Consider the following 27,873-nt stretch of genomic DNA (forward strand, 5'->3'; position numbering starts at 1 on the left):
GCCTTGGTGGAAATTGGCCACTCTTTGTTTATTTGAATGATTTGTATGCCTAATTTTGGCAGAATATATTGATAGGGATATTAATTTGGAAATGAAGAATACGTTTAAAGCCTTTTGAGAAAGTACTCTATTAAACTTACCAAAACAATGTTAATTCAATCTTGTTAGAAAAAAAATGTGTAATAACTACTATTCTTCCCCTCAATGTTCTTCTTTTTAAATAGATATTTGGGATTTGATCATGCAGCAACATTGTTTCATATTCGTGACAGTCCAACAGACTCTATGGAAAGATCAATCTTTTTAACAAACACATTCCATTTTGCAGTCTTCGTTCATGATATAATACTTCCAGAAGAAATCAAAGCAACATTTAAAGTAAATTCCATTATATATGGCATTATTTTATAACTATTCAGTGTTACACAAATTGTTTTAAAGTTAACTGTTGTTTTATTTATTAAACTAGGTTCACAACTTCAGCAAACCAGTTTTAATTCCATCAAATGAATCCAGATATATTTTCACTCTTTATTTTGTGGCTTCTTTATCATCTTTCCACATTGATAACAATATTCTGCTCATTACCAATGCCTCTAAATTTCATCTACCTGTGAGAGCATATACGGGGTTTTTAGATGTGAGTACTATATTCTTTGACTTTTTTTCCCTCCCTTGTTTTGAAAACCACAGAGTTTCATTGTAATTTTATATGTAGTGAAGTGTTTTTTATCTAAACCGAAAATGAAACTTTAAAATTTAGTCTTTCTGTTTACTTAAATCCAAATTAAAGGATATGCACTAGCTGCAGAATTCACTTCTGCCCTAATTTAGTGCTTTGGAAAATAGCCTGATGAAATCAGAAGTTGCCAAATTTAGGAGGAATCTAAATCCAAAGAGAAGCTCCTTCTCCCATTGGCTATTGTCAGAAAAAACGCAGGTATACATAACCTTTTTACTGCTAGATTTTTAGCAGAATACAATTAAATGTGCAAGCAGACTAGACTTTTTTTAAAAAAAATTCACCTGTTTCACAGAAAGAGACATGCTTGGATCTAGGCTTTAAATATTTTTAATTTTCAAGTAAATACTTGAAATACGTCTCATGCAAAATGCAAATTTGAAATGAGAAAAAAACTCGATTAATTGGCCACATGGAAAGGAGAGATTGAAAATATGCAGGCATCATTGAGCATCCTTTTGCAAGACAATTATAGTTTCATAGAAACAGGTCCTCAGAAAAAACCCCTATAAAGCATTATTTTAAAAAAGGGAAAAAAAGAAACAGGTCCTTTATTCCTTTTTAAATTCCGTTTTTAAAAGAATGTTTCTAGAGGAAATCAGATACTTGCAGCTATTTTATTACTTGCTATGTAAGTAAACCATTCCATAATTCAAGAAAGTATGTGACTAATGTAATATTTTGATTTGTTCTTCCATCATAGATTTACCAGCCACACTGTGGATTTACCCATTTTTTCCAACCTCACTCTTCTCCCTTCTATCTCTCCCCCATTTTATGTAAAAAGCAAATGAAATGCTATGGAGAGGCATGGAGTTTTGTTTCAGCGCCTATTTTGGGGATGGGGTGAAATTAACAAGTCTTTCCCTCCCAGCTTTTTTGTTTTTGTTTTCTTTATTGAAGAAATCTGGGTTTCTGGGGAAGGGAGGGGATTAAGCAAGAGAAAGATTTTGGGAAGCTTTCTTTTCATGCAGGCAAAGGAGACTTCCCCAAAGCCTAAGAGAGGTTTGTAGTCTCCTGACAGTTAGCTAATCAAGGCAGAAGCCATAGCTTCATTGGCTAAGTGTAGAAGCTTGTTTGGAAGCCTCTCTGAGATCGAAATGCAGTGCTAGGTCCTAATCTAAATGGGGTTGTCCCTCCTCCTGGGCTATTTTTTCGTTTACAAACCTTTTTGCTGTTTGTCTGCTTCTTTTATGAACCCAGCTAGGTGGTGGGCCTCCCAGGGCCTCCCTATGCATGAGGTACCGCATGCTCACTTAACAACTTGTGCATTTGTTTAATGGTGCATCAGGGAGAACGGGGTGGGGATTGTTGAGCAAGGCTGTCTCACTTAATGGTTGTCACCACTTGCGATCATAATGGCAGACTGAATTACGGTTATAAATCAAGGACCATCTGTATAGTGCATAAAAGTTTCATACTAATATGTATATATAATTGTATTCAAAGTGAGTGGGATAGAAATGAACTTACATAATGGTTTTAGATCATAGGTTTAGTTACTTTTACTGCATTCATCTTGACTTGGCACATTAGTGAATTCAGATACTGGCTTTTCTGTAGAGGTGTGATCTCAGGCTAGATAGCTGAAAAGCAAATACAGTATTATTACAATTATTTATACATACCTAAAGATTCTAGTGAATAAATTTTTTTTGTGTAGACAAGAAGATTTATGTTAGTGTAAAGAGATACATGAGGTATCCTCCTTTTAATACAATTAATGTTGTTATTCTTTTTAGTATTTTATATTGCCCCAAAAACCTGATGAACAAATAATTGATTTTGGTATATTAAGTGCCACGGAAACTAGCACCATTATGCTTGCAGTTCTTAACAGTAATCCAATTCAGGTAAGAATCATCCTTCCTTCCTTTCTTCCTTCCCATCAATTTCATTATTTATGCTAATACTATCCTATTTTTCTAAGCTTTTCCTAAAAAGCTGGAATGTTATAGGTGATGGTTTGACCATAGAACTCCTAGCTGCTGAAAAAGGCAATAGAACGACAATAATTGCTAGTCTTCCAGACTTGGAAAAGGCCAGTATATTGGATCAAAGTTCGGTAAGTTACATACTTCTTGATGTTGATTACCTCTTGTATTCTCTTGATTAAAAACACATGTATTGTGATTTACATTTTTAATAAATAACATAATTGATCCCAGTATATTTAATGTGCCTGATGTTCACAATGTAAGAAGTAATTCCTGGTAGCCTTGGCTCTCCCATCTGTTCAAAAAAAAAAAAATAGAAATTTATTTCAAAATGATAAAAATAAAGATACTCTAATTTGTCAATCTAACCTTGGCTAATCTTGGAAGATAAGCAGGGTTATTTGATAATATTGTGATGGGAGACTTTCTGTGGATTCCAGAGCTGTTGGCTTGATGAGGGAGATAAAAATATATCCTGAAATAAGTTAATGGCAAACCAATTCCATAATGTCCCCAACAAAAGTGCAGGAATATGTCTAAAACAGAGACTGCATGCTGCATCCAACCTCAAATTAATTTTGTGAGCCTTGATGTCAATCACTCCTAGAAAAAAATGACAGAAAGCAATAATGCAGCACATTTCCAATTTTTATTAGTTTGAGTATAAAGTGTGCTATGCAGGGATCTCAAACTGCAGCTTGTTATGGAACGGACATGGGGCAGCTAGTTTCTACCACAACTGCTAAACTGCCACCTTCCTATGACATTAGAGTAGCAAGCACTGCTTTCTTCCTGGACCAGGTAAGCTCAGGGATGCCTGCACTCCAGTGGTGGGATTCAAAAACTTTTACTACCGGTTCTGTGGGCGTGGCTTGGTGGGTGTGGCCATGTGGCTGGGTGGGAGCTTTTTTGCAGCCCCCACCCGTTTTTGGGAACTTCCTAGCCACAGAGGAGCCCCTGGGGGGTCGCTTTTGCTCCCCTAAAGCTCCTCTGGGGCTCTGGAAGAAAAGGAACAGAGCATGGGAGGGGCGCACAGCACCCCTCCAAGCTCCATTTTGGGAGCTTCCTAGCCCCAGAGAAGCCTCGAGGGGGGGCGTTTTTCTTCCCCTAAGGCTCCTCTGGGGCTCCGGAAGAAAATGAAAAGAGCAAGAGGCACGCAGCACCCCTCCAAGCTCCGTTTTGGGAGCTTCCTGGCCTCAGAGAAGCCTGTGGGGGGCGTTTTTGCTCCTCTAAGGCTTCTCTGGGGCTCTGGAAGGCAAAAAATGGAGGGGGGGGCAAGCTCCTTCTTCCATTTTTTGCCTTCATGGGCCTCAGCAAGGGAAATCCCAGCACAGCTGATCTTATCTACAGCTGATTGTCAGTAGGGAAAAAAGAGAAATACCTTAGGCAAATGTCAGGGAGGCAGGCGGGGTGAGCAAGCATCGGGCAGGAGGGCGACCGGGTAGGGAGCGTGGCCAGCCAGAACTTACTACTGGTTCGGCGACCCACTCAATTCTTGCTACCAGTTCACCCGATCCAGTGCGAACCGGCTGAATACCACCACTGCTGCACTCCTAACTCTATATCAAGACCTCTTCACACCATTACTAGGGCCACTCCAAGTTCATCACCACATTTCTTAACTTAAAACAAGGAGAAATGTGACAATGTCAGTGGGAGCAGGGAGCAGGAATTTCTTTATATGAAACTAAAAGTGCAGTCACCCCTCAGCTTAACCCATACAGATACAAAACCACACTTCTCATCCTACAGCTATAGCAGTAAGAACTGTGGTAATGACAGGTGGGTCAAGTTCCTGCACTGGTCTAAGGCTTTTTCTGGTATCTTAGATAAAAAAAACTCATGTAGAGAGAAGCAATAATAGAATCTGCCAACCCTGTGCATCCATCAGGCCATTTAGGTTCACTATGTGGATGTTCAGTCATTCTCAGAAAAAAATAAGCAGTTATGCTGGCATTGTGCTGATTATAGATCTCGGTTAATTTTATTGCTGCTGCAGTATTAAGAAATGCCTTGTTGCCACAAAACTACAGGAGGAAATAGGAGAAATTGTACACTTCTTTGCAGCATTTGTTTTAATTACAAGAATTCAGAGTCTTTCTTACCAGATTTCAGTGCTGTGTCCATTGCGATAATAATAAATCTTCATGCAGCTTTCCAGATAATTTGAGCTAAACACAGCTGTTCTAAAATATATTGTCTGATACAAATAACATTGATGGGCAATTTAGACTTAAAACAATGAATAAATCATAGTTCTTTCAACATACAAATCACTCAAATGACTGTTAATTTTTGGGGGGCGGAATAGGAGACTAAGTTGGAGTACATAATTACTTTTATTTTTCAGGTAACATTGATGCCTGGTTCATATACTGTATTCAGAGTAAGATTATTACCGAAAGAACTTGAAGGGATCCATGATGGAGCTATACAAATCATAACAGATTATGAGGTACTTCTAAATTATAAATTATATTATATTATATAAATTATATTGATCCTGAAAGTATTATGTATGAAAGTTAGAAACTGAACTAAACAAATTTAAAAAGGAAAAACCCATATACTTGCAGGTAGCTATTTTGATTTGCAACTACTGATCTTTTTTTGCTTGCCAGTATATTCATTATTTGTTATAATCCTTGATTACTCATTTACAGGTAACCCTAGACTTATGAATGGTCATTTAACCACTGTTCAAAGTTATAATTGCCTTGAAAAGAGTGCTTCATAGTCCCTAAAACTTCCCTTCCATCATTGTTACTGACTGCATTTTGAGTGCTGGGCAACCAGCTCATATTTACAACTGGTTGCCAAGATCCCCATGATCATGGGAGGAACATTTGCAATCTTTTCTGCCAGCTTCCAATGGGGAAGCCAGTAAGGAGGGTTACAGATGGAGGGGAGCTGAAATTGTTCAGTAGGCTGCAGGAAAAGAAGAGAAATCATGAGAGTTCCAGCTCTGTATCTGCAGTCTGCTGTACATCCTACATGAAACTTGCACAGAAATTAGATGAAATCCTTTGCCGGGACATTTGCAGCAACATTTGAGAGTGAAAGGGCTACCTGTGGCAAGGATTTGAGTTCCACTTCTAGGATATCATTTAATGACTGTAACTGGAAGCGCCAGAATTGCAGTTGTTGAGTGAAGCAATTAGGTGGGCATCTTGCTTAATGATTATGTTGTTCAGCGGCTGACATTTTGGTTCCAATTCTGGTTATAAGTTGAGAACTGCCTGTATGAACAACTTTTTGGATGTCAAAACCAGAAGCGTTACTTCTTTTTGTAAGTTTGTTTTCTGAAAATAAGTTACATTAATTGGATATTTCTGTTCCTTTATTCAAGTACAAAGGAAAAGTGCTAAATGGCCATAACAAAAGTGACCCAGACCAAAAAAATGCAAAGCATGGGGCAGTTTGATTTCTTTAAAAGCACTACCTTCTTAATCACAAATCTGATACAGGACGGCATCATGAACTTCTTTCTGATTTTCAATTCTGGGATCATGGATCTTTAAAAATAATGGTGGATATTAATTCAGTTTTTAAAATAAACATAAGCATCCATATGTTTTATAACATAGATTTTCATAGTGCATAAAATATTGGTGTGTTGCATAGTGCATAAAATATTGGAAATGTGTTGATACAAAAATTAATCTAAGATTCAGATTATTACATTTATATTTCTTCCTCTCTTTTCTATAGATTCTAACAATTCCTGTGAAGGCTGTCATTGCTGTAGGCTCCTTGACTTGCTCTCCAAAACACATTCTGCTTCCACCTTCTTTTCCAGTAAGCTTTTATTTGGAATTTTCAAAAGATTCTTCTTCATTTTTGGTTTTCGTGATGGGTTAGAGGAAAGTTTTGCTAAATAAATGGTGTGCTATACTGCAGGAATTCATTGAATGCTTTGCACTATGAGGCATTTAGATATTGGATTGTTTTAATTTTTTAGCAAACTTGGAGTGCTTTCCTAACTTGCTCATAATTATAAAGGTAGGCTGAGTATCTGAATCTATCTAATCACTAAGAAGCTAATATTAAATGTTTCAATTACATTTCTGACTTAATAAGCATCTATTGTTAAAGGCCACTTTTTTGGCCTTATTTTTTATTAAAGACAATTTCTTTTTATACCCATGCTATTGCACATTCAAAAATATAAATGCTTATGCTCTGCAACTTTAATTTTTGCATGAGTAGCATTTATAAACTTGAATTTTAATATGTGTACAATGCATGTTCAATAGGAAACACAGATACAGACACACACACACACACACACACACACAGAGCTAAACAGAAAGGGAACCTGCCATTTGTATGACAAGTTGTTGTTTTTATTCTATTACAGCGGAATTTTTCTTAATGATGTTGTCAAAGTTCCATTGTAGAATAATTTGTAAAATGGAGAAAAGAGAGAATAAGCTAAATTCAGTTTTGTATCAGTAACTTACCTTATTTAACTTCTTGAACATCTTTGTATTTGTCGAGTCTTTGCTGGAAGATTTCTGAGCCTCCATTACATACTGTATTTGGAGAGATATACAGAAAGGAAATAACAATTTCTTCCACAAATAATAGCTCATTTTTTGCATATAGGCACTCTGGAAGTTCACTCATTTTATACAATATAGCAACAAAGTATACACCTAAACTTAGATGAAGATCTTATATAAAACAGACAAAAAGTCAGTACTTTACTTTGTGACTAGTTGTATGTCATTGTTTTTATTCTATTTACTTGTTATCTTTTGGTTTATTGATCAAAAAATAAAAAGTACTGTGGTCATATAATTGTCACGTATGTAGTCATTCTATGACTTTGTGATGAACCTGTGCCTTCTTAATGTTGATGAGTTGCAACTTCCTACTGTCTCAGCTAGTATGCCCAGTTACGAAGGATTCCTTATATAAGTACCTACACACATTTCCATAAATAATTATGATTTTGCAACCCTAATTTTTTCATGTGTTTTTATGTTCATGAATGTTAGGTTGAGTGCATCACAATAAATCAGGGTAATTAGAATAGCTTAGCTGTAATATTGAAAGATTTTCTGAGTGTTTATCTACTTTTACAGTTCATTATCTTCTGACTGAACAGTTCAATCTTAAACATTTTAATAAATTGGCAGACTTTGAAACATTTGCATTAAAGCATTTCTTAAGTTGTGATCATTTACTATATAGAAAATCATTCAACTGGTGTGGTTTAAAATAGCCTAAATGAAATGTTATAGAGAATGTTTTTATAGTGGTCTCTGAACACTTCAAACAATTTAAATGTTTTGTCTGCTTTAATAAATGTGTCAGAATGTTATTACCATGGGCACAAAAGCATTAAAAGGAAAACATTTACATTTCTTCTTCTAGGGCAAGGCAGTCCATCAAAGTTTGAGTCTTATGAATTCTTTCTCACAGAAGGTAAAAATACAGCAGATCCGATCATTATCAGAAGATGTTCGGTTTTATTACAAGAGAATACGAAGTAACAAAGAAGATCTAGAACCAGGGAAAAAATCAAAGGTTTGAGCATTTGAATATGATTCATATGAACAGAGTTATCTTTGGAATTGTCATCATTTATCAAGACTGCTATAGGCATGAAGGGAGATAGGGAAAGGAAAGGGTGGTGTTTTTTTTTCTTTAATTTTCTGTCTATATGGGAGTTTTTTTGTCTCTCTTTACTAGCATCAGTAAGAAAGACATTATTGCATTGGTTAAAAGGCTGAATACTTTGAGTGTATTTATTGGGGATCATGTAAGAACAGGGCTTCTGTAGATTACAAACCCTCTCACACATCTTTGAAATCTCCTATTCCATATATAAAACCACTAACTGAATTCTGGGTTTCTCAGATATACAAATGGGAAGTATTTCTCAGTTTTACCTTATAATTTCAAGTAGCTTTCTGCCGGTATTGGGAGTAACTAAAACATTTTATATTTGCTATCCCAAGATATGTTGTTGTTATTGAGGGTGTTTCCATCTTGCTTATATTTTTCAGATAGCTAATATTTATTTTGATCCTGGTTTACAGTGTGGAAACCACTGTTACGTAGGTTTGCCTTTTCTGAGTAAATGTAAGTAATAATTTATATAAACTATTAAAAGTGCTGTTATTATTGAAGGCATTTTGGATTAAATCATTTATTGTTTGTTGTTGTTTTTCCTAGCTGAATCAAAAGTACAGCACAGTGTATCAATGCAAGAAGATGCATGGGATTCAGATTGGGAGTTGCATGATAATTTATTCAGAGAATGGATTGGGATAAGAGATTATTCAAACAATCAGTGAGTTTATTTTAAAATATAGTCACATTTGAGTTAACTGCTTGTTAAAATGTTGTAAATGATATGTGTTAAGCAAATAAGAAACATAAAAGAAATTAGTTTCGAATGAAATCACAAGAATCAATTTAGAAACTAGAAACTTAAGATAAACCATTCAACAAATATGCTGAAGAGGTTATCAGATTAAACAGTAACAAGTGTTTTTCCTTAGTTATACTAGGCATGCCCATAGAGAAGGCCGCAAGTCAAGATAGAAATAAGTGAGCGACAATGCTTCACCTTTATAAATGAGTGCTTAATGCAAAAAAATAGGTGGGGTTTTGATTGTATATTCATACTTGCTGTCTTGATCTTTTTGACACACAGAAATGTGCACATGTACAAAGGCACAATTCTGATTCTATTAGTCTTTTAAACAGTTCAGAGAATGAGAGTTTGTGTTCATCAGATAGTTGATTTTAGCATCTTGTGAATGCTTCTATTTAGCCATATTGTGGTTCATAAACTCTCTGATTCCATACTGTAGAAGCATGTGTCACTAATAGAGACCTTTACTAATAATGGTTCCATTCATTAAATGTGTGAGCAATAGCTTAACTCTATGCCCAGTAGCCATTTTAAACAAATCTTCTAATTTCCACATTTATTTATTTTCATTTATTTTTCACATTTTTAAACTCCCCTATTCTTCAGAGAGGGACATATGCCAATTATATATCGAATTATTTCATCATTTTACCATAGAAAATGTTTTATGTATTTCTCAGTATTATATTTCTTCTCCTTTGTGTGATTATATTTCTATAACTAGAGTTGATAATATATTTTAATCAAATATAATCCTTTTTTAAATCAAAAGTGTAATGCAGAATTGTGAAATTATGGTTTTTCTAGTACACGAATTCCATGAACTACTGTTATTTTTTGTTTGTTCAACGTTTTTTAATGTCTAGGCTGAGTGCTGTATTTGAAGTGGACACAGATCTTCAAAAGGCTGTGACATCCAAAATCACAGCAGAATTGGCTTGGCCCTCTTTACTTGGTTCACAGCACCAATTGGATTTTTCACTTACCAATACAAATGGTTCATCTGTAAGTCTTGGCATTGTTAATAGAGTAAAGCTTAATATTTTTTATCTCTTTTATACAATAAATCTGAATCTAAATTTGTTCCATTAGGTAGAAGAAGTTGTTCTAGAAAATCCTGCAGATGTTCCCGTTTTTGCTCAGCTTCTTCCCATAGCGCTATACTCTAATCCATCAGTCTTTATAGATAAGCTACTTGACAGGTAAGGGTTGATATTAACAGGGTTGATAAGGAGATTAACTGTATGCTCTATTGCCTTGATGTCATTTATACTTTAATTGTAAGTTCCTTGTGTGTTTTTCTGTCTGATTGATGCATAACAATCCTTAGTGATGGTCACTGGTTTCAAAATGAGAGGGGTGACCATGGGATCAAAGCCCTGCTTCTGCTTGATATGCATTGTATATGCATAAAAAGGGATGGATCTTTGATTGCAGCTGCACCTGCAACTTTGAAACAAGCTTCACCTGCAACTTTGAAACAAGCTTCTTTAAGCAAAAATATTTCACAGTTTTACTGAATATAGAGTGTAATTAACTTAGAATACTATTCAAATGTATATATTTTAATATATCTTTTCAAAGGGCTTATTTCTTCAAATAAATTTATATTTTTCTAAATAGATAAATGCAGCTAAATGAAATATTTTTCTTTTAGATTTAATTTAAGTAAGATGGGAGACATCAATTTGAAGACATTAGAATTTCAAGTTTCTAGAAATTGTGTAAGTAACCCTCACTTCTTGATTTTCTTCAGATGTCAATTTCGGTATAATATAGTAATTAAAAATAAGAACTATATATTTAGAATTCCTGGTTCAAATTGTATTTCCACTACACGTTTAATGAATATCCCAAAACAGAATGAGCAGCTCTTGAAACATGGACCCATTCCTCTGCCTGCTGTCTTAAGTTGCCCAACAAGTTTACAAAACAAAATTTCTGTTCTGCTAAATCACTGTATTGATGTCATGTTCTATACATCTCTCAGAAATCAAAAGAGATTTTATTTTTTTAAAAAAAATATAAATCTGATGTCAAAATTAGTCTTGCTGCTGGAAGAAGCCAGTGACAAACCAAAAATAATATTGAATTCTATCTGATTATTCACATCTACAAAGTGTGCTTTGGTCATTGGGACTGTCATGTATTTACCTAAATGTATGGATTTGCTTTTTATGTATTGAAACTTAAGATTTCTAATATACGGTGCATTTTATACAATTCTCTTAACTTCTGAATTTTATTCTCTTTTCAAAGGGTCAGACATTGCAGAGCTCCACGGGATTTATAGAAGGATTGTCTCGCCAGTCAGTTTTAAATGTAATTTTAAAACCTGGTGAGAGAAAATCTGTTAAAATAAAATTCACTCCAATCCTTAATAAAACTGTTTCATCCCTAATAATTATCAGGTACAGTATGTTTTCTGAATATAATTAACACAAATATTACTTCTGAATTTTGACTACACTTTTTATATTATTCAAGATAACTTGCAATTACTTTGTAGTTATATAAGAAATTAGGTTTTGTTTTGTTACAAGTATTGTATATATACCTGATCCAACTTATAGAGCTTGTTCTCCTAAAATATCTTTAATGTACATATTGACTGATTGATAGATAAATAGATAGATGCTATCAAATCAATTATATACTTCTTTTTCATAAATACTTTGCATTAGAGGAAAGATGATTAGCTAAGATTGCATTTAAGCTAAGACATATTTGCGTGAAGAGACACAGCTGCATTTTAACATTTGATCCAATGATAAGCAATCATGGCTCTCTCTTTGTCCAGTTGACACATTTATTTGCTCAATGAGGCAGTCAGAACACCATAGAAAGCAACTAGCCTGCAATGGGCTTAAATTTAATTCACTTAGGTTCTGTCCTGTCTAGTGTTAAATTAACCGTTAATTAGTGTTGTAGGCAGATAGTCATATGCTTACTACCACTTCAGTGATCGTTCAAACAATGTTGTGCAACAATGTTGAATGAGGGGTGCTTACAACCAGTCCTCAGAGATCCAGCCAGCAGAACAATCATGTATTTGTGACTTAGAAACCCGGTACCTGGCTTGCAATTATGACATTGCGGTGAGCTGTGGTCACATGACTGCAATTTCCAGTGTTCCTTGCCAGTTTTCCACAAGCAAAGTCAATAGGGAAGCCAGTAGGAAATTCAAAATTGCATTTGTTCCCTCTGCTTTTTTGCCTGTTGCTTTCTGCAGCGTCTGCCCATGGCACGTCCTGCAGCACTCCTGAGTACCCATCCATACTCCAGTGTGCTTTTCTGTGGCATTCCTGTGGCTCCTGTGAACTCTCCAACTTGCTTGTCTGGGACTCTGTTCCTGCTTAATGATCCGCATGGTCCTAGGGTTATAATGGTAGCCAGGACTGCCGGGATTGCCATCACTAAGCAATGTGATCACGTAATTTTTCACTATATGATCACATTGCTGAACATTAGTGAAATCCCAGGCACAACTGCCATCGTAATTCAAAAACTAATAATTTGGGAGGGACCTTGGAATCCTAGTGGACAATCACTTAAACATGAGCCAGCAGCATGCGACAGCAGCCAAAAAAGCTAATACAGTCCTTACAAGGGTTAGGGTTAGGTTAGAGGCATAGAATCAAAAACATGTGAAATATTACTACCAAAGCACTAGAAAGCAAGACAAGAAACAATGGATGGAAACTAATCAAGGAGAGAAGCAACCTGGAATTAAGGAGAAACTGCCTAACAGTAAGAACAATTAACTAGTGGAACAGCCTGCCTTCAGAAGTTGTAGGTGCTTCATCACTGGAGGTGTTTAAGAAGAGACTGGACAGCCAGTCTGAAATGGTATAGGGTAGGAGTGCCAAACTCACGTCATCACGTGACACATCACAACTTTTTTTCCCTTCACTAAACCGGGTGTGGGTGTGGCCAGCAAATGACGCATCCGACCCATGGGACATGAGTTTGACAGCCCTGGTATAGGGTCTTGAGCAGGGAATTGGACTAGAAGACCTCCAAGGTCCCTGCTGTATTCTGATTGAAATCAAAATTGTGGAATAGCTTTAAAATAATTAAACATTGTTATGTGGTTAATTTTATAATGATTCTATTGCTTTTGTTTTGTAGAAATAATTTAACAGTAATAGATGTTGTAATGGTTAAAGGACAAGGAACAACAGAAAGCATGAAGATTGCAGGAAAAGCACCCGGAGTAGCCAGTTCATTGAGATTCAAAATCACTGAAGCATTACTAAAAGATTGTACAGAAAGTGAGTATTTTAATTACGAGTTAAACCATTCCATTCCATGAAAAAGTGCTCAAGAAAGATAGTCAATAAACTATTACGTTTTTCTCTTTTAAAAAAAAGACTAAGTGAAACAACGCCCAATGATGTTTTTATTAAAAAATAAAGAAAACAGATATAGACATATCTTTTTTATGAAACAACTTATGCATTATAATATTAACTATTTTGTTCTCTTTCTTACAGAAACAAAGTTAAAGGAGCCAAATTTTACTCTGAAAAGAACATTCAAAGTGGAAAATACAGGACAACTTCAACTTAACATAAAGTCCATGGAAATCAGTGGATATTTATGTGAAGGATATGGATTTAAAATAGTCAATTGCCAAGAGTTTGCACTAAGTGCCAATGCCTCTAAAGACATTGTCATATTGTAAGTGTTCTTGTGCTGAATACTGGCATCAATTTCAGTTTACAGGATTACCCTAAAGTATGTGTTCTTTGTTTTGCTTATAAATAATCTCTTTACCAGGGATTTACACAAATCCAGACATACATTTTGCTTCAGACCTGAAATGAACTTGCTGTATACCGGGTGTTCTGCCGCACCATTTTAGATTGGCTGCCCTTCAACACAAATAAAACCTGCAATGTTTCAGCTTGTAACAAAATCCAGGGGATGTAGGGCAAAGCTAGTGCCCATCACTCATTCCTTCCCTCTTCTTTTGCATGGCCTGCCCCTACTTCTCCCCAGTTTCTCCTCCTCACTTCCACAGACTCCTCTAGCATCCCAACAGATCTGTCTGACTGGCCTGCCCATCCCTCTGGATTCTATATCATTGTTGTCTTCCCTCAGTCTCTCCCAGGCTTTTCGTTTGCAGCTGCTGCTAGTGCACTGGTCTGTGTGGCCGTAAACCTTTGCTGCTAATGTACATAAACGTAGTTGCCAAGGAAATTTCTTGGGTCTTTTTCCCCAGTCTTCCCTCGTCCCTCTAATCCTTTCTTCCCAGGTTGAACTCCATTTCAGTTCTTATCTAGAACAAAGCAGCTGATCCATACATGGAACATTTCAGGAATAAAATGCTTTGTACATCGCTACCTTTTATTACATAAAGAAATCTATGTGTAGATCAGCAGAAAATAGGATGTCGGTTAGGACAAGTAATGTTCCATCCCCTAAATTATCTTCCCAGGAACTTGGCCAAGAATAATGTCTTGTCAGCTTAGCCAGAAAGCACTTAAAAAGGGCAAAGAATGTTGGTAAAGCTGGGAGAAAATACTAGGAGGCAAGCAAAATGCTCTAGGAAACAGGAGAAATATAAGATAAATCCTCGAAAACGACTTCCTAGAAAGTAATTATTTTCATGGAATCCTGCTTCTATGTGCACTATTGTTCTTAGTTCCAGCTCATTGCCTCAAAGATTTCATCCTAATTACTTCACTGACCTTATCACCACTTACCATCACATGCTGAATCCAATCATGCATATTTCTAATTCTTACAACCCTATATAAAGAAATTGCATCCTTGTCCCCTTTTTAGGTTTGCTGCATCTGCATCCAGTACTAAAGTATTTGTGTTTCACTGGAATAGCATAGGGGTCCATACTAAAAGCCCTGATTCCTTCCTGTTTTTGTAGGCTGTATAACATTTTTAATAACCAACTACCATATTTGCCGGCGTATAAGACGACTTTTTTGCCCCGAAAAACATGCCTCCAAGTGGGGGGGTCGTCTTATACGCCGGTATATCCACTGCCGGCTTTGGATGCTTGTTGGATCGCAGCGGGCGCCTCTGGCTTCCTGGATCCTGCGCCGCTCCGCTTCATCCCGCCGCCTCGCTCCGCCCGAGGCTGCAGCCTTCCTGCTCTTCCCACGGCCCTGGCACTCTGCCCTGCCGCTGCAGCCCCGGGATTTCTGGAGGCGTTTCCGGTGGTGGTGGGGGTCGCCTTATACGCCGGGTCGTCTTATACGCCGGCAAATACGGTACTCCAGAGTCAAATCACATCAAATTTATTACAGCCCTAAGGCCAGATACAAGCAAAATATCTAATAAAAGAAGTATTACATCCTTCTATAAATATATGTTTAACAGAAAAATGTATAATAGATTCCAAAAATAAATATGAACAAAGATACTAAAATAAATCCAAATAAAATAGTATTATAGAAAGTTGCAAACCTAAGTGGCGATTCATACAAATGGTAACAGAAATCTAAGTGATGTGAGAAATTATTTTCGAGTCCTTGTCCAAAAGAACATTAAATAGAAATCACACTCTGATGTGATTTTTATTTGACTATTCCAGAATATCTACAAAAGGTTAAATCATGGCAACTGGGCCAAAGTTTATTGAACTGAGATGTTTCATTACTCATTCAAGTAACTTCTTCAGTCAAAATGAAAATTTTTGATTAGGCATAGAGACAGAGAGCTGTTGGAAAGTACTAACTCCTCCAAACTGACTGCAAGAGGTTTCTCTCCAAAATGAAATGCAATATATAAATAAAGACTCAATCATCCAGGCCAAAAGTTATAAAAAAGTTAAATCATGACAATTGGACCAGTTTAATAAATTAAGATGTTTCATTACTCATCCAAAATAAATCGATGAATAATGAAATGTCTCAGTTTAATAAACTTTGGCCCAGTTGCCATGATTTAACTTTTTAGATACTTTTGGCCTGGATAACTGAGTCTTCATTTACAGATTAGTCCATAATGGGTTCATGTGTCATAATGCCTTACTCTGGGGTCTTTTTGGATACTGTATGTGCATGACAGAACGTAGCAATCTTGGACTCAGTATTCTATCTCAGACCAAGATAGAGGATAGCCTATTCTTAAATAGCCTAAATATCCATGAGCCTTGTGGATTATAGAAAGTTCGTTAGACATATCCTCACTGTTCCTTTCCTTTATCTACAGTTGGGACAGGAACAAATTATAGTGGATGTTCTGTTAAGTTTCTTACATTTTTCAATAGTTTTGTACGCTCCCATGTTATTTTACTTATATATACCTTGCCATGTACACCCAAAATGTTTCATAATAAAAAATGGCATGATTGCATAGTGAAAGAAATAAAGCAAAATTCAAGCAGGGCCCAAATGTGAAAGGATTTTCTCCTATTTAAAATAAAACATTCACATGCTTCACCTTTTCAAAATTGTTGCATGGTGGTTTTAACAAGAATTGACAGAAGTTATCACATTGGTTATTGTTGGACTATCAAAAATGTCATTGACTTTTAGAATGGCTCTAACTTAATTTGAATGTGCAAAATTGTTTTTTTGTTATTGTTGTAAATCAGGGGTTTCAAACTCATTTTCATTGAGGGCTGCATCAGGATTGTGTTTGACCTTGGTCGACCGGATGGGCATAGCCAGCTCAACATCACTCATATTGGGAGTGTTTATGGTGGCCTGAGTGCTCTGCCAGAGAAAATGGAGCTTGGGAAGGCCATGCACGGCCCTCCTGAGCTCTGTTTTCACTGGCAGAGGCACCAAGGGCCAGTTGTTTGCTGTTTCCAGGGTGGCCTCATGGACCAGATCTAAGCATCCCAGGGGCTAAATTCGGCCCGCAGGCCTTGAGTTTGACATGATATAACCTGGATAAGTAGAAAGTCTTTCTTTATTCCAACAGGTTTACACCAGATTTCACTACTTCCAGAGTCATTCGTGAACTGAAACTAACTACAGCAGGAGGCTCAGAATTTATATTTGTATTAAATGCATCTCTGCCCTATCATATGTTAGCAACTTGTGCAGAAGCTTTGCCAAGACCAAATTGGGAGTTGGCGCTGTACATAGTAGTCTCAGGAATAATGAGGTATTAAGCATCTTTTTTTTAGTATTTTGTTTATTAGTGGTTCTCTACTTGTTAAGAAAATAAGTCTTCATGCAGATTGTCCTCAACCTATGCAGTTGGGACCAGAATTTCCATCATAAGTAAATGTGGTAATAAGTTGAATCATCATGTAACCAGACCCAATTTTACAACCATTTTACTATCATGGTCATTAAGTGATCACATTGTTGTTAAGTGAATCCAGCTTCCCCAATTGTGTATTGGTTGGAAACTGACTGGGAAATCACAAATCGTAATCAAGTGACTGGAATGTTGCGATCAGTCATAAAAGGATTGCTCTGAAATACTTGCACTGGTTGCCATTTATCTATTTTTTTATAAATTGAAGCAGGAAAAATTAAAACAAATCCTGTCTTATTGGCTGAATCAATATTTAAGATTATTTTGTATAGCTTATAGTTTAGTAAATCAAGAAATTTTATAATTAGTATCTGTACAAATGGACTACCATTGTATCTTTTGATTTTTAAGTATCAAAATAATAAAAGCACTTACAATTCTCTCGCAGTGTGCTCTTCCTTTTGGTAATTGGAACAGCCTATTTAGAAGCTCAAGGAATTTGGGAACCATTTAGAAGGCGCCTTTCCTTTGAAGCATCCAATCCTCCCTTTGATATGGGAAGGCCATTTGATCTCAGGAGAATACTTGGAATTTCATCTGATGGAAAGTATGGCTTTACTTGGAAATTTAATGCTTTCAAAGTGACAGTTTCATTAATGTATGTTGCCCTCAGAATGGATTTGGCCTGGACTTGCAATATTTGAGCAAATCTGTGTACATAAAGAATAATTATGGAACTGAAAATCACTTGGCAAAAATCACTAAACAATCACAAATGTGTTGTTTAGGTTATATTATCTTGCCTAATAAATGCCAATTAATACATTACTTTCCCAAAATTGGATTATCAATTTTAAGGAAAACAATGTTAAATATTATTTTAATCCTGGATGTATGTCCAATTCATAAATCCGTGGTATAAACCTTATATTTTGTAGCAATAAAAGTAGAAATTAAATCAAAATGCAAAAATAATTAATAATGAACAGCTTTATCGTTATCCTAATACACAGATCCTTTGGTATGATTCTATCATATTCTTGACTATATTATAAGTGATGCATGAGACCAGCCTTTAGTTATTTATAGAATTCTAAGGATAATATATGATGAAACTGTTATATAGAAAATGTGTACATGAAATGGAATGGAATCTTAAAAGGGGCTAGCAGTGATTACGGAATGGAAACTTATTTAATATATTGAGCTTTAAGATCTAAATTAAGCATTAATTCCACATATGTCTTCACTGCATTAAAATTAAATTTAATACCTAGTCATTAACATCTCATGCATTTTAGTAAGTAGGTTGATCCCCATATTTTAAATATTTGCATTGTGTGATTTAAAGGCGGTTATTTTTATTTCAGCTTGAATCCCCTTGGATCAGAGTCAAATCACAGCTCTTCCAGAGGAATCTATGGACCAGGAAATTCCTCATCACGATCGAGTGCAGGAAGTCATAAGCAGTGTAACTCATCAGTGAATCTACACAGCAATAGAAATTCAGTTGAAGTTGATAATATGAGATTTAAAAACAGTTCTAATATTGCAAACAGAACTTCTGTGCACGCAGGTTTTACACAGTCTATGAACAGAGCAGGTTCTGTCTGCTTGGATTCTAATGCTGCAACTCAAAGTCATGCAGCAGGCAGGAAATCTAGAAGTACAAAACAAAATTTGCAATCAAACCAGCAGCATGCATCAGTTTTACTAGATCAACATTTACCGGAGCTACCAGTGGTATCTCAGCAGCAAGAGCAGCAGAATGAAAATTCCTCGTCACAAATGCAGCATCCTACACCTTCACATTCAGAATGTGCTAACAAAACAAGGCATAGTTCGGAAGATTCTGATATTGCCACTCTAATGGAAACCATGGATAAAGACTTTGATCACCCAGAGTCACCTTCTCCAGAGGTATTTACAGAACAACCACCCTCTCCAGTAGCAAAAAATAAAGGTAATAAATTATTGATTAACTGTACTTTTAAGTAGTATAAAAGTAAGTATATAAAGTTAAATTGGGTTGTTGAAAGAAAATATTTCTAAACAAAACAAGCCTGTATCATGCATTTCTTCTTTACGAGCAAGCACAGTACAAGGTTTACTGATCCGAGTCAGCAACCACTAATGTACAGGTAATTCTTGACTTATGACCACAATTGAACCCCAAAATTTATGTTGCTAAGCAACAGTGAGCTTTTGCCCCATTTTTCGACCTTTCATGCCACACTTATTAAGTAAATCACTGCAGTTGTGAAGTTAATAAAACAGTTGTTAAGTGAATCTGGCTTCCCCATTGATTGTGATTCTCAGAAGGTCACAAAAGGTGATCTCATGACCCCCAGACCATTATAGATATGAACCTGTTGCCAAGCACTTGGATTTGGATCACATGACCATGGGGATGCTACAGCAGTCGTGAAAAATGGTCATGTCACTTTTTTCATTGCCGTTGTAACTTCAAATGGTTGAAAATTGAGAACTGCCTGTATCTCTGTATTGGTGATTTGGAGAAATATTGCCAGATAAGGAAGATGATGGAAGAAGCAATAACTTGCAATGGTAGCTGCTTATACTCCTTCCATAACGGGGAGGGACGGGGAAGCAAGCGAACCACTTTCTTCTGTATTTCCACTATCTTTAGGGAATGCATATTCCCTGTTGCATACTTTGGAAATGGGCCAGAATTGTTTTTAGAGGTCAAGAAGAATTTGGCAGCTGGTCTGACATTTTTAATATGTGTACATGTGTCTCTCTGCAGAAGAATCCCGGGAACCAAAACAAACTTTAGTGATGTGTTTTCAAGCTTTAAAAAAATGTGAGCATACACAAATGATTGCTTGAACACACATACACACACATTTTCTCCATGATTTTTGGATACACTACAGATCAAAGGGTCAACACTGTACAAGGTTTTGAAACTACAGTATTACCGTATTGTCCATCAAAATACATTGCCCGTAGGTCTTTTTTTGTTTGCCTCAAGGATAGGGCCATTTTTCCCCAGCCTGAGAAATCTAGAGAATGTGCTTTCCATTATAATACTTTTTATTTGCATTGTCAGGGGAGAATGTAGGTATTCTAAAGAGAGAAAGCATAGCACACAAGATTCTTTTTCTAAATCAGTCCAGTTTTCTCCTTTATATTTGTAACATTGGAAGATAAATACTTCTGAACCTGGTTTTTATATCTTGGTAACTCTATAAACTGCATGCAGTTAACACCTATGTTGCCCTGCCTTAACCCTGTTCTGTTCTGCACTACTCTGCCCTGCATGTTTGCCATTAAAAGTTTGGAATGTAGTAAAGGAAACAAGTCATTTATGATTTTAATTGCTCTGCTTTTCAACATTGCCTGCAAAGTTGTGGTCTTCTTCAGGGGACCAGTGTATTTATCTTAAACCCAGGTTACCAAACCCCCCCCAAAAACCCCCCCCCCCCCCCCCCCCCCCCCCCCCCCCCCCCCCCCCCCCCCCCCCCCCCCCCCCCCCCCCCCCCGCCCCCGCCCCCCCCCCCCCCCCCCCCCCCCCCCCCCCCCCCCCCCCCCCCCCCCCCCCCCCCCCCCCCCCCCCCCCCCCCCCCCCCCCCCCCCCCCCCCCCCCCCCCCCCCCCCCCCCCCCCCCCCCCCCCCCCCCCCCCCCCCCCCCCCCCCCCCCCCCCCCCCCCCCCCCCCCCCCCCCCCCCCCCCCCCCCCCCCCCCCCCCCCCCCCCCCCCCCCCCCCCCCCCCCCCCCCCCCCCCCTTATCTTCAAAAATCATCCCATTCTTAGCTTAAGGGTTGTAAACAAAACTTAACTATCAAACTTCTGTGGGTAGCACAATGTTGATTTTCTAATTGGGTCTTCTTGGGACCTCTCCTCTGGAAATTGTCCCTCTCCAGGGACATTGATCGCTCCACCCAAAAATGGACCCAGAGGTCTTCAATTCATCCTTGATATTTTTTTCAGGTCCTAAAACTTAAAGACTTCTCGCCACTCCTCCCCCCGCCCCCCCCCCCCCCCCCCCCCCCCCCCCCCCCCCCCCCCCCCCCCCCCCCCCCCCCCCCCCCCCCCCCCCCCCCCCCCCCCCCCCCCCCCCCCCCCCCCCCCCCCCCCCCCCCCCCCCCCCCCCCCCCCCCCCCCCCCCCCCCCCCCCCCCCCCCCCCCCCCCCCCCCCCCCCCCCCCCCCCCCCCCCCCCCCCCCCCCCCCCCCCCCCCCCCCCCCCTGTTGTCTGGGCCGGCCTCTCGCCCTCTGCCCCCCCCCGGCTTCCGTTCACTCTAAAACTGGTTATCTGCCAGCTGCCTTTGTGCCATTTTTCTTCCTAGCTACAATCCTTCTTAGCGCATTTGAACTTCCATGAAAAATCTCTCTGTGTATTAAAATCTTATTCAATTCACTCCCGGCTACTTTTGCAAACTGAGTGTAATTGTTCCAAAGTTAGTTTACATATTTGGGACAGACCTGCTCCATATATTCTTTACCTACAAATGGGACTTTCCTACTTTAAGTCCCTAATATGCAGAAATAGAGCTAATCAGTTCATATGGCTGACAAGTAAACTTTACTTCACATGCATGGCCTACCATCACCCATTTTTATTCTTTGTTCCAGAGGGATTTCAGACTAAAGCATTAGATACACAACCCTGGAATAGTTATCTAGCAGAAATATCTTGGCATTATCCTAAAATCCCATTCAAAGTGAAACATCAGATCATGGAGATGGTGATAGTCACTGAGTCATCAAAGTGACTTAGATGTTTGGCTACTGGAATGTGTGGATTGGTGGGTAAATGACCCGGGAGATTATGATACGAAACAAAAGTTGGACTTTAAAAGAAGCAGAATAGGAAGAGTATTTGCACCTTTGAAATTTGATAATTCAAATTAATCCAAAACTCTCACTAAAGGCACAAATGACCAGGCTCAAATTCTTGTACTTTGGAGACATTATGCAAAGACACAGCTCTCTAGAACCTAGAAAAGGTTCTAATGCAGGACGAGTGGAAGGGAAGGGAAGAAGAGGATGTCCAACAGCAAGGTGGTGATGGACATTCCATTGGGACACTGGAAAGAACAGGATAGGAATAGATTATCATGGAGAAAGTCTATCTATGTGGTCACTAGGAGTCGAAAACAACATAATAATAATGGCATAAAATCAATAAAATACAGTATTTACCAATAATTTTAACATAAACTATTATTTTCATGTTATGGTTGGATTTGCTTGTTGGTAGAATTTTAGAGTAACATTTTTATTGATTTTGGTTAAGTTAAAGCAACTTTGAGGTGTCAGGATACAGTTAACCTGAAAATCAAAATTTTGGTGAAATTTATTTATTTACAAAATTTATATAGCCATCTCATATATATGACTCTGGATGGCACACAAAATTCAAACCAAGCCATTGATCATTAAAAATTGTAAATATAAAGAGAAATACAAGAGAGTGCATTCAAATCCCACATGATATAACCATGTTTCAGGTTCTTTATTTCCATGGTATCCCTGCCTGACATAGTTTTTATCACTAAATTATTTTATTCATAAAGTTACAGCTCAAGGTTTGGCTTCCTTGCTATCTATTTTAAAATTTAATGTTAGGGCTAACTAACATTACCGTATGACTATCATTAAGTGTTGTATCTTATGATTCTTGACTCTTGACGAATGTATCTTTTCTTTTATGTATACTGCATTTGCACCAAGACAAATTCCGTTACTATTTTAGTTTGACATCTGTTTGTTTAATGTTTTATAAAGAATGTTGGTCTGTGACATTTAATAAATTTTGAAACAATGTAACTACCTTTATCATCCTAGGGAAAGGAAAACCATTTCAGCGAAAATCTAAGCCCCCAAAGAAGCGTGAAGACAAGGAACACAGGGGAAAGGGTAGGCAACAAGAGGATGAATTAAGAGATGCTCTAGCAGATGATGACAGTTCTTCAACCACAACAGAAACGTCAAATCCAGATACAGAAGCTGTTCTGAAAGAGGTACAGAATTTTAATAGGAATAGCTTGGATAGTATTTTTAAAATAGAATCTTGTCTATTCAATGCCTTCAGTAGATTTTTTTTTTAAATTATCAACATCACTGCAGTTTTTAAGTTTTATATTAATCTGTTTCAGAAATAAACAAGCAGATATATTATTTGATATGGTGGTCCTCTTCCATCTGTAGTTGCTATATTTTATGGTGTTAAAATATGAGGCAATCTAGTGCTGAACCTTTAGCAAAGTTCCTTCCTGTGTCCTGATTCACAGTTAATTTACAAAACCATCCGTTTGGAAGGAAAAATAGTTTTACCACTGCTAGAGTGGGATTAGGGCCAATTGACAGTGTAGGCAACAGTAAATATCCAGAGTTTTTAGAGAGATACAGCATGTTCTGTGGACAAACCATCCATAGCTATAAGGTATAGCATTATAGAAAAGTGATTATTTAATTAAAAATCTGTCCAAGTGGTTTAAAGTTTGAAATAGATTTTAAGAAGAATACTCAGAAATCAGATATAAGCAGGTTTCAAATTTCTAAATGCTAATTTTAGACTGAAAAACTAGATTATATGATTAAAAGGCTCTTTCTGGAGGGTAGAATTATATTAATCCAACTTCTTAGATAAGAAGAGAATGAAGTCATATAAGTTCAATTCATAATGTTTAATAAGTATGTGGTTATTTTTCTGAAATGGCCTGGAGAAAAAAATTGATGTATAATAAAATTATTTCCTTTAAAAAATATGAAAACCAATTAAAATTTTCTTGTATTTTTGATTTAGAAACATAGAAAACTGATGGCATAAAAAGAGCTACCATGTTTCTCCAAAAATAAGCCCTAGCCCAATTTTTAAGTATGTGCCTAATATAAGCCCTACCCCAAAAATAAACCCTGGTGAAGGGGGGTGGGCATGGCCAGCACAGGAGGTGGCAAGCACACACGGGCTGATGGTGTCCAACAGCAGCTGCAGCAGAGCTGAGTTGATTCCCTGTCCAAGCAGCATGCAATCTGGATGTGCCGCAGAAAAGCCAAGACTCAGTGGGCCAGAGTGGGCACGCAGCTGCAGGAAGCTTTCTTTGTGTTTCTCAGCTTGCCTGCGCGGCGCTGTGGGATCACCTGCCTGCCAACCCACACTTATGCCTCCCTCTGCTGCCAGTGCCACCATGTGAAGACAAGCCTCCCGCAGGGCTCTCCCACTCCAGCCCACCGACTCTTGGCTTTCCCGCAGCCCGTGTGGCATGTCTGCATCGCAGAGCCTCTCCCTCCATCTGCTGCTTGGACAGAAAATCAACTCCTCTGCAGGCTGTGCAGCCCCAGAATGCACCTAGCAAGGGACCGGCGGTCTCCAGTTGCTGCCGGATACCATCAGTCCCAGCGTGCTTGCCACCTCTTGTGCACGTGCCGGAGTGGGGCGTCCAGCCAGGCTGATCGCCCTGAAATTGTGTTTTCCCAAAAATAAGCCCTTATTTTGGAGTCCAAAAAAATATAAGACCGGGTCTTATTCTCAAGGAAACACAGTAATAGTCCCATCAAGTCTGCCCTTTAAATTTGTTTTTTCCTTTTTAATTTATTTATTATTTTTAAATATTTTATATTTTCTTAATTTTTATTTTATTTTTAATTTTGTCAGATGATAGACATGTATCAAGCATGTTTAAGCTCAGTTACTAATTATTGACCCACTACCTCCAGTGGAACTTGGTTCCAATCTTCCACTACTATTTTTTTTTGAAATAATACTTTCTAACATTACTTTTGAACTTCGCTTCTGTCAATCTGAGATTATGCCCCCACCCCCACCCCATGTTCTTGATTTTTGCTGCCTTCTAGAACCTAATTCACAACTTGAATATATTTAAAGGTTTCAATCATGCCATTTCTACTTTCAGGAGCCAGAAAAGCAAAAGGGAAAACAGTTGATACCAGAGAAACAGGAAAATGAAATACATGTAAAGCAGAAAAGCAAAAAATTATCAATGAGCAAGAAGGATACTCCAACAGATTTAAAGCCAAGGTAACTACATACCATCATAGTATAATCCAAATAGTTTTACATTCAGTATATGGGAAATGATATGGCCCTTGGTCTCAATTGTTACATGATTTAGAAAAATAAATCAGTGAATATTGATGTGATATCTTCTATGCTAGGGAGGCTCTGGAAAATGTGAAACAAGTTTCTAATACAAACTGAGAAAAGGAGAATTATAATAAATGAAGAATTTTGCTCAACAGAAGTCTTTCTGTAAATAAAATGGAAACAGTTTTCTGGTCTTACAACAATTACATCTAAGAATATCATATTGATTAAGATGAGAGAAGCAGATAATCTGTTCTGCATTTTAGGAACATAATATTTTTTTTCACCAGTCAGTCTGTTGCAAAGACTTTGTGTGTGTGTGTTTTTGTAATTTTGCTTTAGTTCCTTCGAGGGATCATGTTCATCACTGGAAAGTAAACAGCACAAAAACTTTTCATCAAAGCTATCTGCTCCGCATACATGCACAAATGGATTCAAATCAAGAAACTTCCAGAAAATGAAAGGTATGGTTTAACACTACTTAAATAGGGATTTTTGAAATAATTTGAAATGGGCTTCAGTTCTCTTTTATTCTTTATTGACCTTACACGTGAGGCTAAAGAAGTTTCTATCTTAGTAATTATAGCTTATTTTTTATTTCTCTGTAGGTACAAGCATGAAAATGATGGATAGCAGGCCATCATCATTAGCAAAGTTTTTCTCTAGTGCCTCTGGTCAAGAATTAGGCAATACCAGCAGTTCAGAAGGAGAAAAAGATTCACCACCACCAGAGTGGGATTCAGTACCAATTCACAAAGAAGGCAGCTGTAAGTCATGGACATGCAAACATTTTGTACCCAAAGCGGTTGGTTTTAACTGGCTTACGTTCAAATTGAAAAATACGTGCTATATTAGTTTTGACCTGCATAAAAAGGGCTGGTATAAATGAAAATAGAATTCTTTTCAAGGAGCTGGATGGATTAAAAATTAGAACAAGAAGAATCCTGCGGGTTTCTCTTAATATCCTGCAGGGGGACCATCAATGGTGATAGTTGAGGGGAGGAAAGTTCAGGGTCTGGCTGAGTCAGCACAAAGGCCATGTGGAGGAAGAGGAGGTATCTCCCCAGCCTTGTAAAATCCCTACAGAATCCCTCTGGATTTTGTTTCATTTAAAGCACAGAACAACCAAATATTTCAGGTTACATTTCTGCAAGACTGTAACCAGTCTATAACAATACAGCAAAACTTTCCAAAATACTACTTTTTGTTTCAGGTTGTTTTTTTTAAATGGATATTTTCCATTTTATTTTTACCATGTGTCAGTTCAGCTTTATGATGATACAGCCTAATTATTTTTTCAAATAGAATTCTTTTTTTTTTTGCTCAACAAAACAATATAGGGAAAGTTGAAGTGAAACCTACCTATTTTGAAGGTTATCTACATACTTCTAAAATTCTCATTGTGCTTATCTGTTTGTACCCTCAAGCTAAACTGTGCATTACACTGCTGCAGTTTTTTTAATCGAGGTGCCTAAAATCCACTCTTCAAAAATGTATAAACATCTGGAACTCATTACTTCAGCAGAATTGAAATTTCCAGAATACCTAGACTAATTTTATTTGCAAGATTGTGACCATTGCAGTATTTCCATGGTCACATGATTGTGATTTCCAATGCTCCCTGCCAGCTTCCTGCAAGCAAAGTCAATGGAGGAGCTGGCAGGAAGTTGTTCCCATTCACACTGCTTTTCTCTGGGAGTCACAGGGTTGTCTAATTTGACACAAAAGGTACTTACATGAGAAATACTGTTTTTCAAACCTTGCCTCATCTCTTTAGTAAACTCTTCTGCAGTGAGAGCTTGGCAGAATTTCTGAAGCTCAGAAATCAGACTTTCATTCTTTTGTTAGTGGAAGAAATAATTGGAATTTCTTTTCTGCAGTTCCAGACCAACACCCATTTCAGTTTTTCACTGAATAAGGAAAATTGCTAAAATGCCCAAACTTTTAAATTAGCACAACACAATTAGCACTTTATATCTCAATATTCAGACAGATTTTTCTTTAAAATGAATGTAAAAGGGTATTCACACAGTCCTTTAGTAAGATACATTGAAACTAAGATACATTGAAAGAGTATCTTTCAATGTATCTTTTTTAACCACCACCACCCTGAACTGTCTTAGGAAAAGCTATTATAAAAATAGAGGGGAGGTTGTTGGGAGTTTGAAACTTTTTTTGCAAATTAGATGTATTGGGCTTCACTGTCCTCCTTAGTTTGTCTTGAACAGCATGCAATTTTAAGTAGTATATCTATCTGGCTTAAAGGACGCTGACTTTGGTGCTCTACTAAATGTTTGTTAGGAAAATGAATGTGAGGGACTTTAACAGTTGTGTTCTTATTCCAGCTTCTGACAACCTTTATAAGTTGTCTCTGCAAACAATTAATGCAGATGCTTTTCTGAAGCAAAGACAGACCTCACCAACATCTGCCTCTCCATCTCCACCACCTGCGTCATTGGCCTATGCCACACGGAATAGTTACAGCAGTATTGTGAACAACTGCAAGTATGTTCAGATAAAAACTAAACACGAGAGTTTTGTACCCTTGTC

General features: G+C 37.5%; 1 protein-coding gene across 1 annotated transcript in view; it reads left to right on the forward strand.

Annotated features, from left to right (window-relative positions):
• The window catches only part of TMEM131 (transmembrane protein 131), a 96,996-nt gene that overhangs the window by 63,551 nt on the left and 5,572 nt on the right, over positions 1 to 27,873 (forward strand). The window contains exons 14-36 of the mRNA XM_087967134.1: positions 225 to 378; positions 470 to 640; positions 2,485 to 2,595; positions 2,673 to 2,807; positions 5,030 to 5,134; positions 6,391 to 6,477; positions 8,062 to 8,214; positions 8,697 to 8,772; positions 8,866 to 8,983; positions 9,937 to 10,075; positions 10,163 to 10,272; positions 10,728 to 10,794; positions 11,330 to 11,481; positions 13,202 to 13,344; positions 13,567 to 13,753; positions 16,967 to 17,152; positions 17,700 to 17,858; positions 18,622 to 19,214; positions 23,064 to 23,239; positions 25,133 to 25,257; positions 25,666 to 25,787; positions 25,932 to 26,090; positions 27,669 to 27,828. Coding sequence (XP_087823260.1) covers positions 225 to 378; positions 470 to 640; positions 2,485 to 2,595; positions 2,673 to 2,807; positions 5,030 to 5,134; positions 6,391 to 6,477; positions 8,062 to 8,214; positions 8,697 to 8,772; positions 8,866 to 8,983; positions 9,937 to 10,075; positions 10,163 to 10,272; positions 10,728 to 10,794; positions 11,330 to 11,481; positions 13,202 to 13,344; positions 13,567 to 13,753; positions 16,967 to 17,152; positions 17,700 to 17,858; positions 18,622 to 19,214; positions 23,064 to 23,239; positions 25,133 to 25,257; positions 25,666 to 25,787; positions 25,932 to 26,090; positions 27,669 to 27,828 — 3,588 coding nt within the window. The remainder of the gene's footprint in view (positions 1 to 224; positions 379 to 469; positions 641 to 2,484; positions 2,596 to 2,672; positions 2,808 to 5,029; positions 5,135 to 6,390; positions 6,478 to 8,061; positions 8,215 to 8,696; positions 8,773 to 8,865; positions 8,984 to 9,936; positions 10,076 to 10,162; positions 10,273 to 10,727; positions 10,795 to 11,329; positions 11,482 to 13,201; positions 13,345 to 13,566; positions 13,754 to 16,966; positions 17,153 to 17,699; positions 17,859 to 18,621; positions 19,215 to 23,063; positions 23,240 to 25,132; positions 25,258 to 25,665; positions 25,788 to 25,931; positions 26,091 to 27,668; positions 27,829 to 27,873) is intronic.

This window comes from Notechis scutatus, chromosome 5, assembly GCF_049901735.1.
Source record: "Notechis scutatus isolate UNSWTSFEM ecotype Mainland chromosome 5, rNotScu1.2, whole genome shotgun sequence".
NCBI lineage: Eukaryota > Metazoa > Chordata > Lepidosauria > Squamata > Elapidae > Notechis > Notechis scutatus.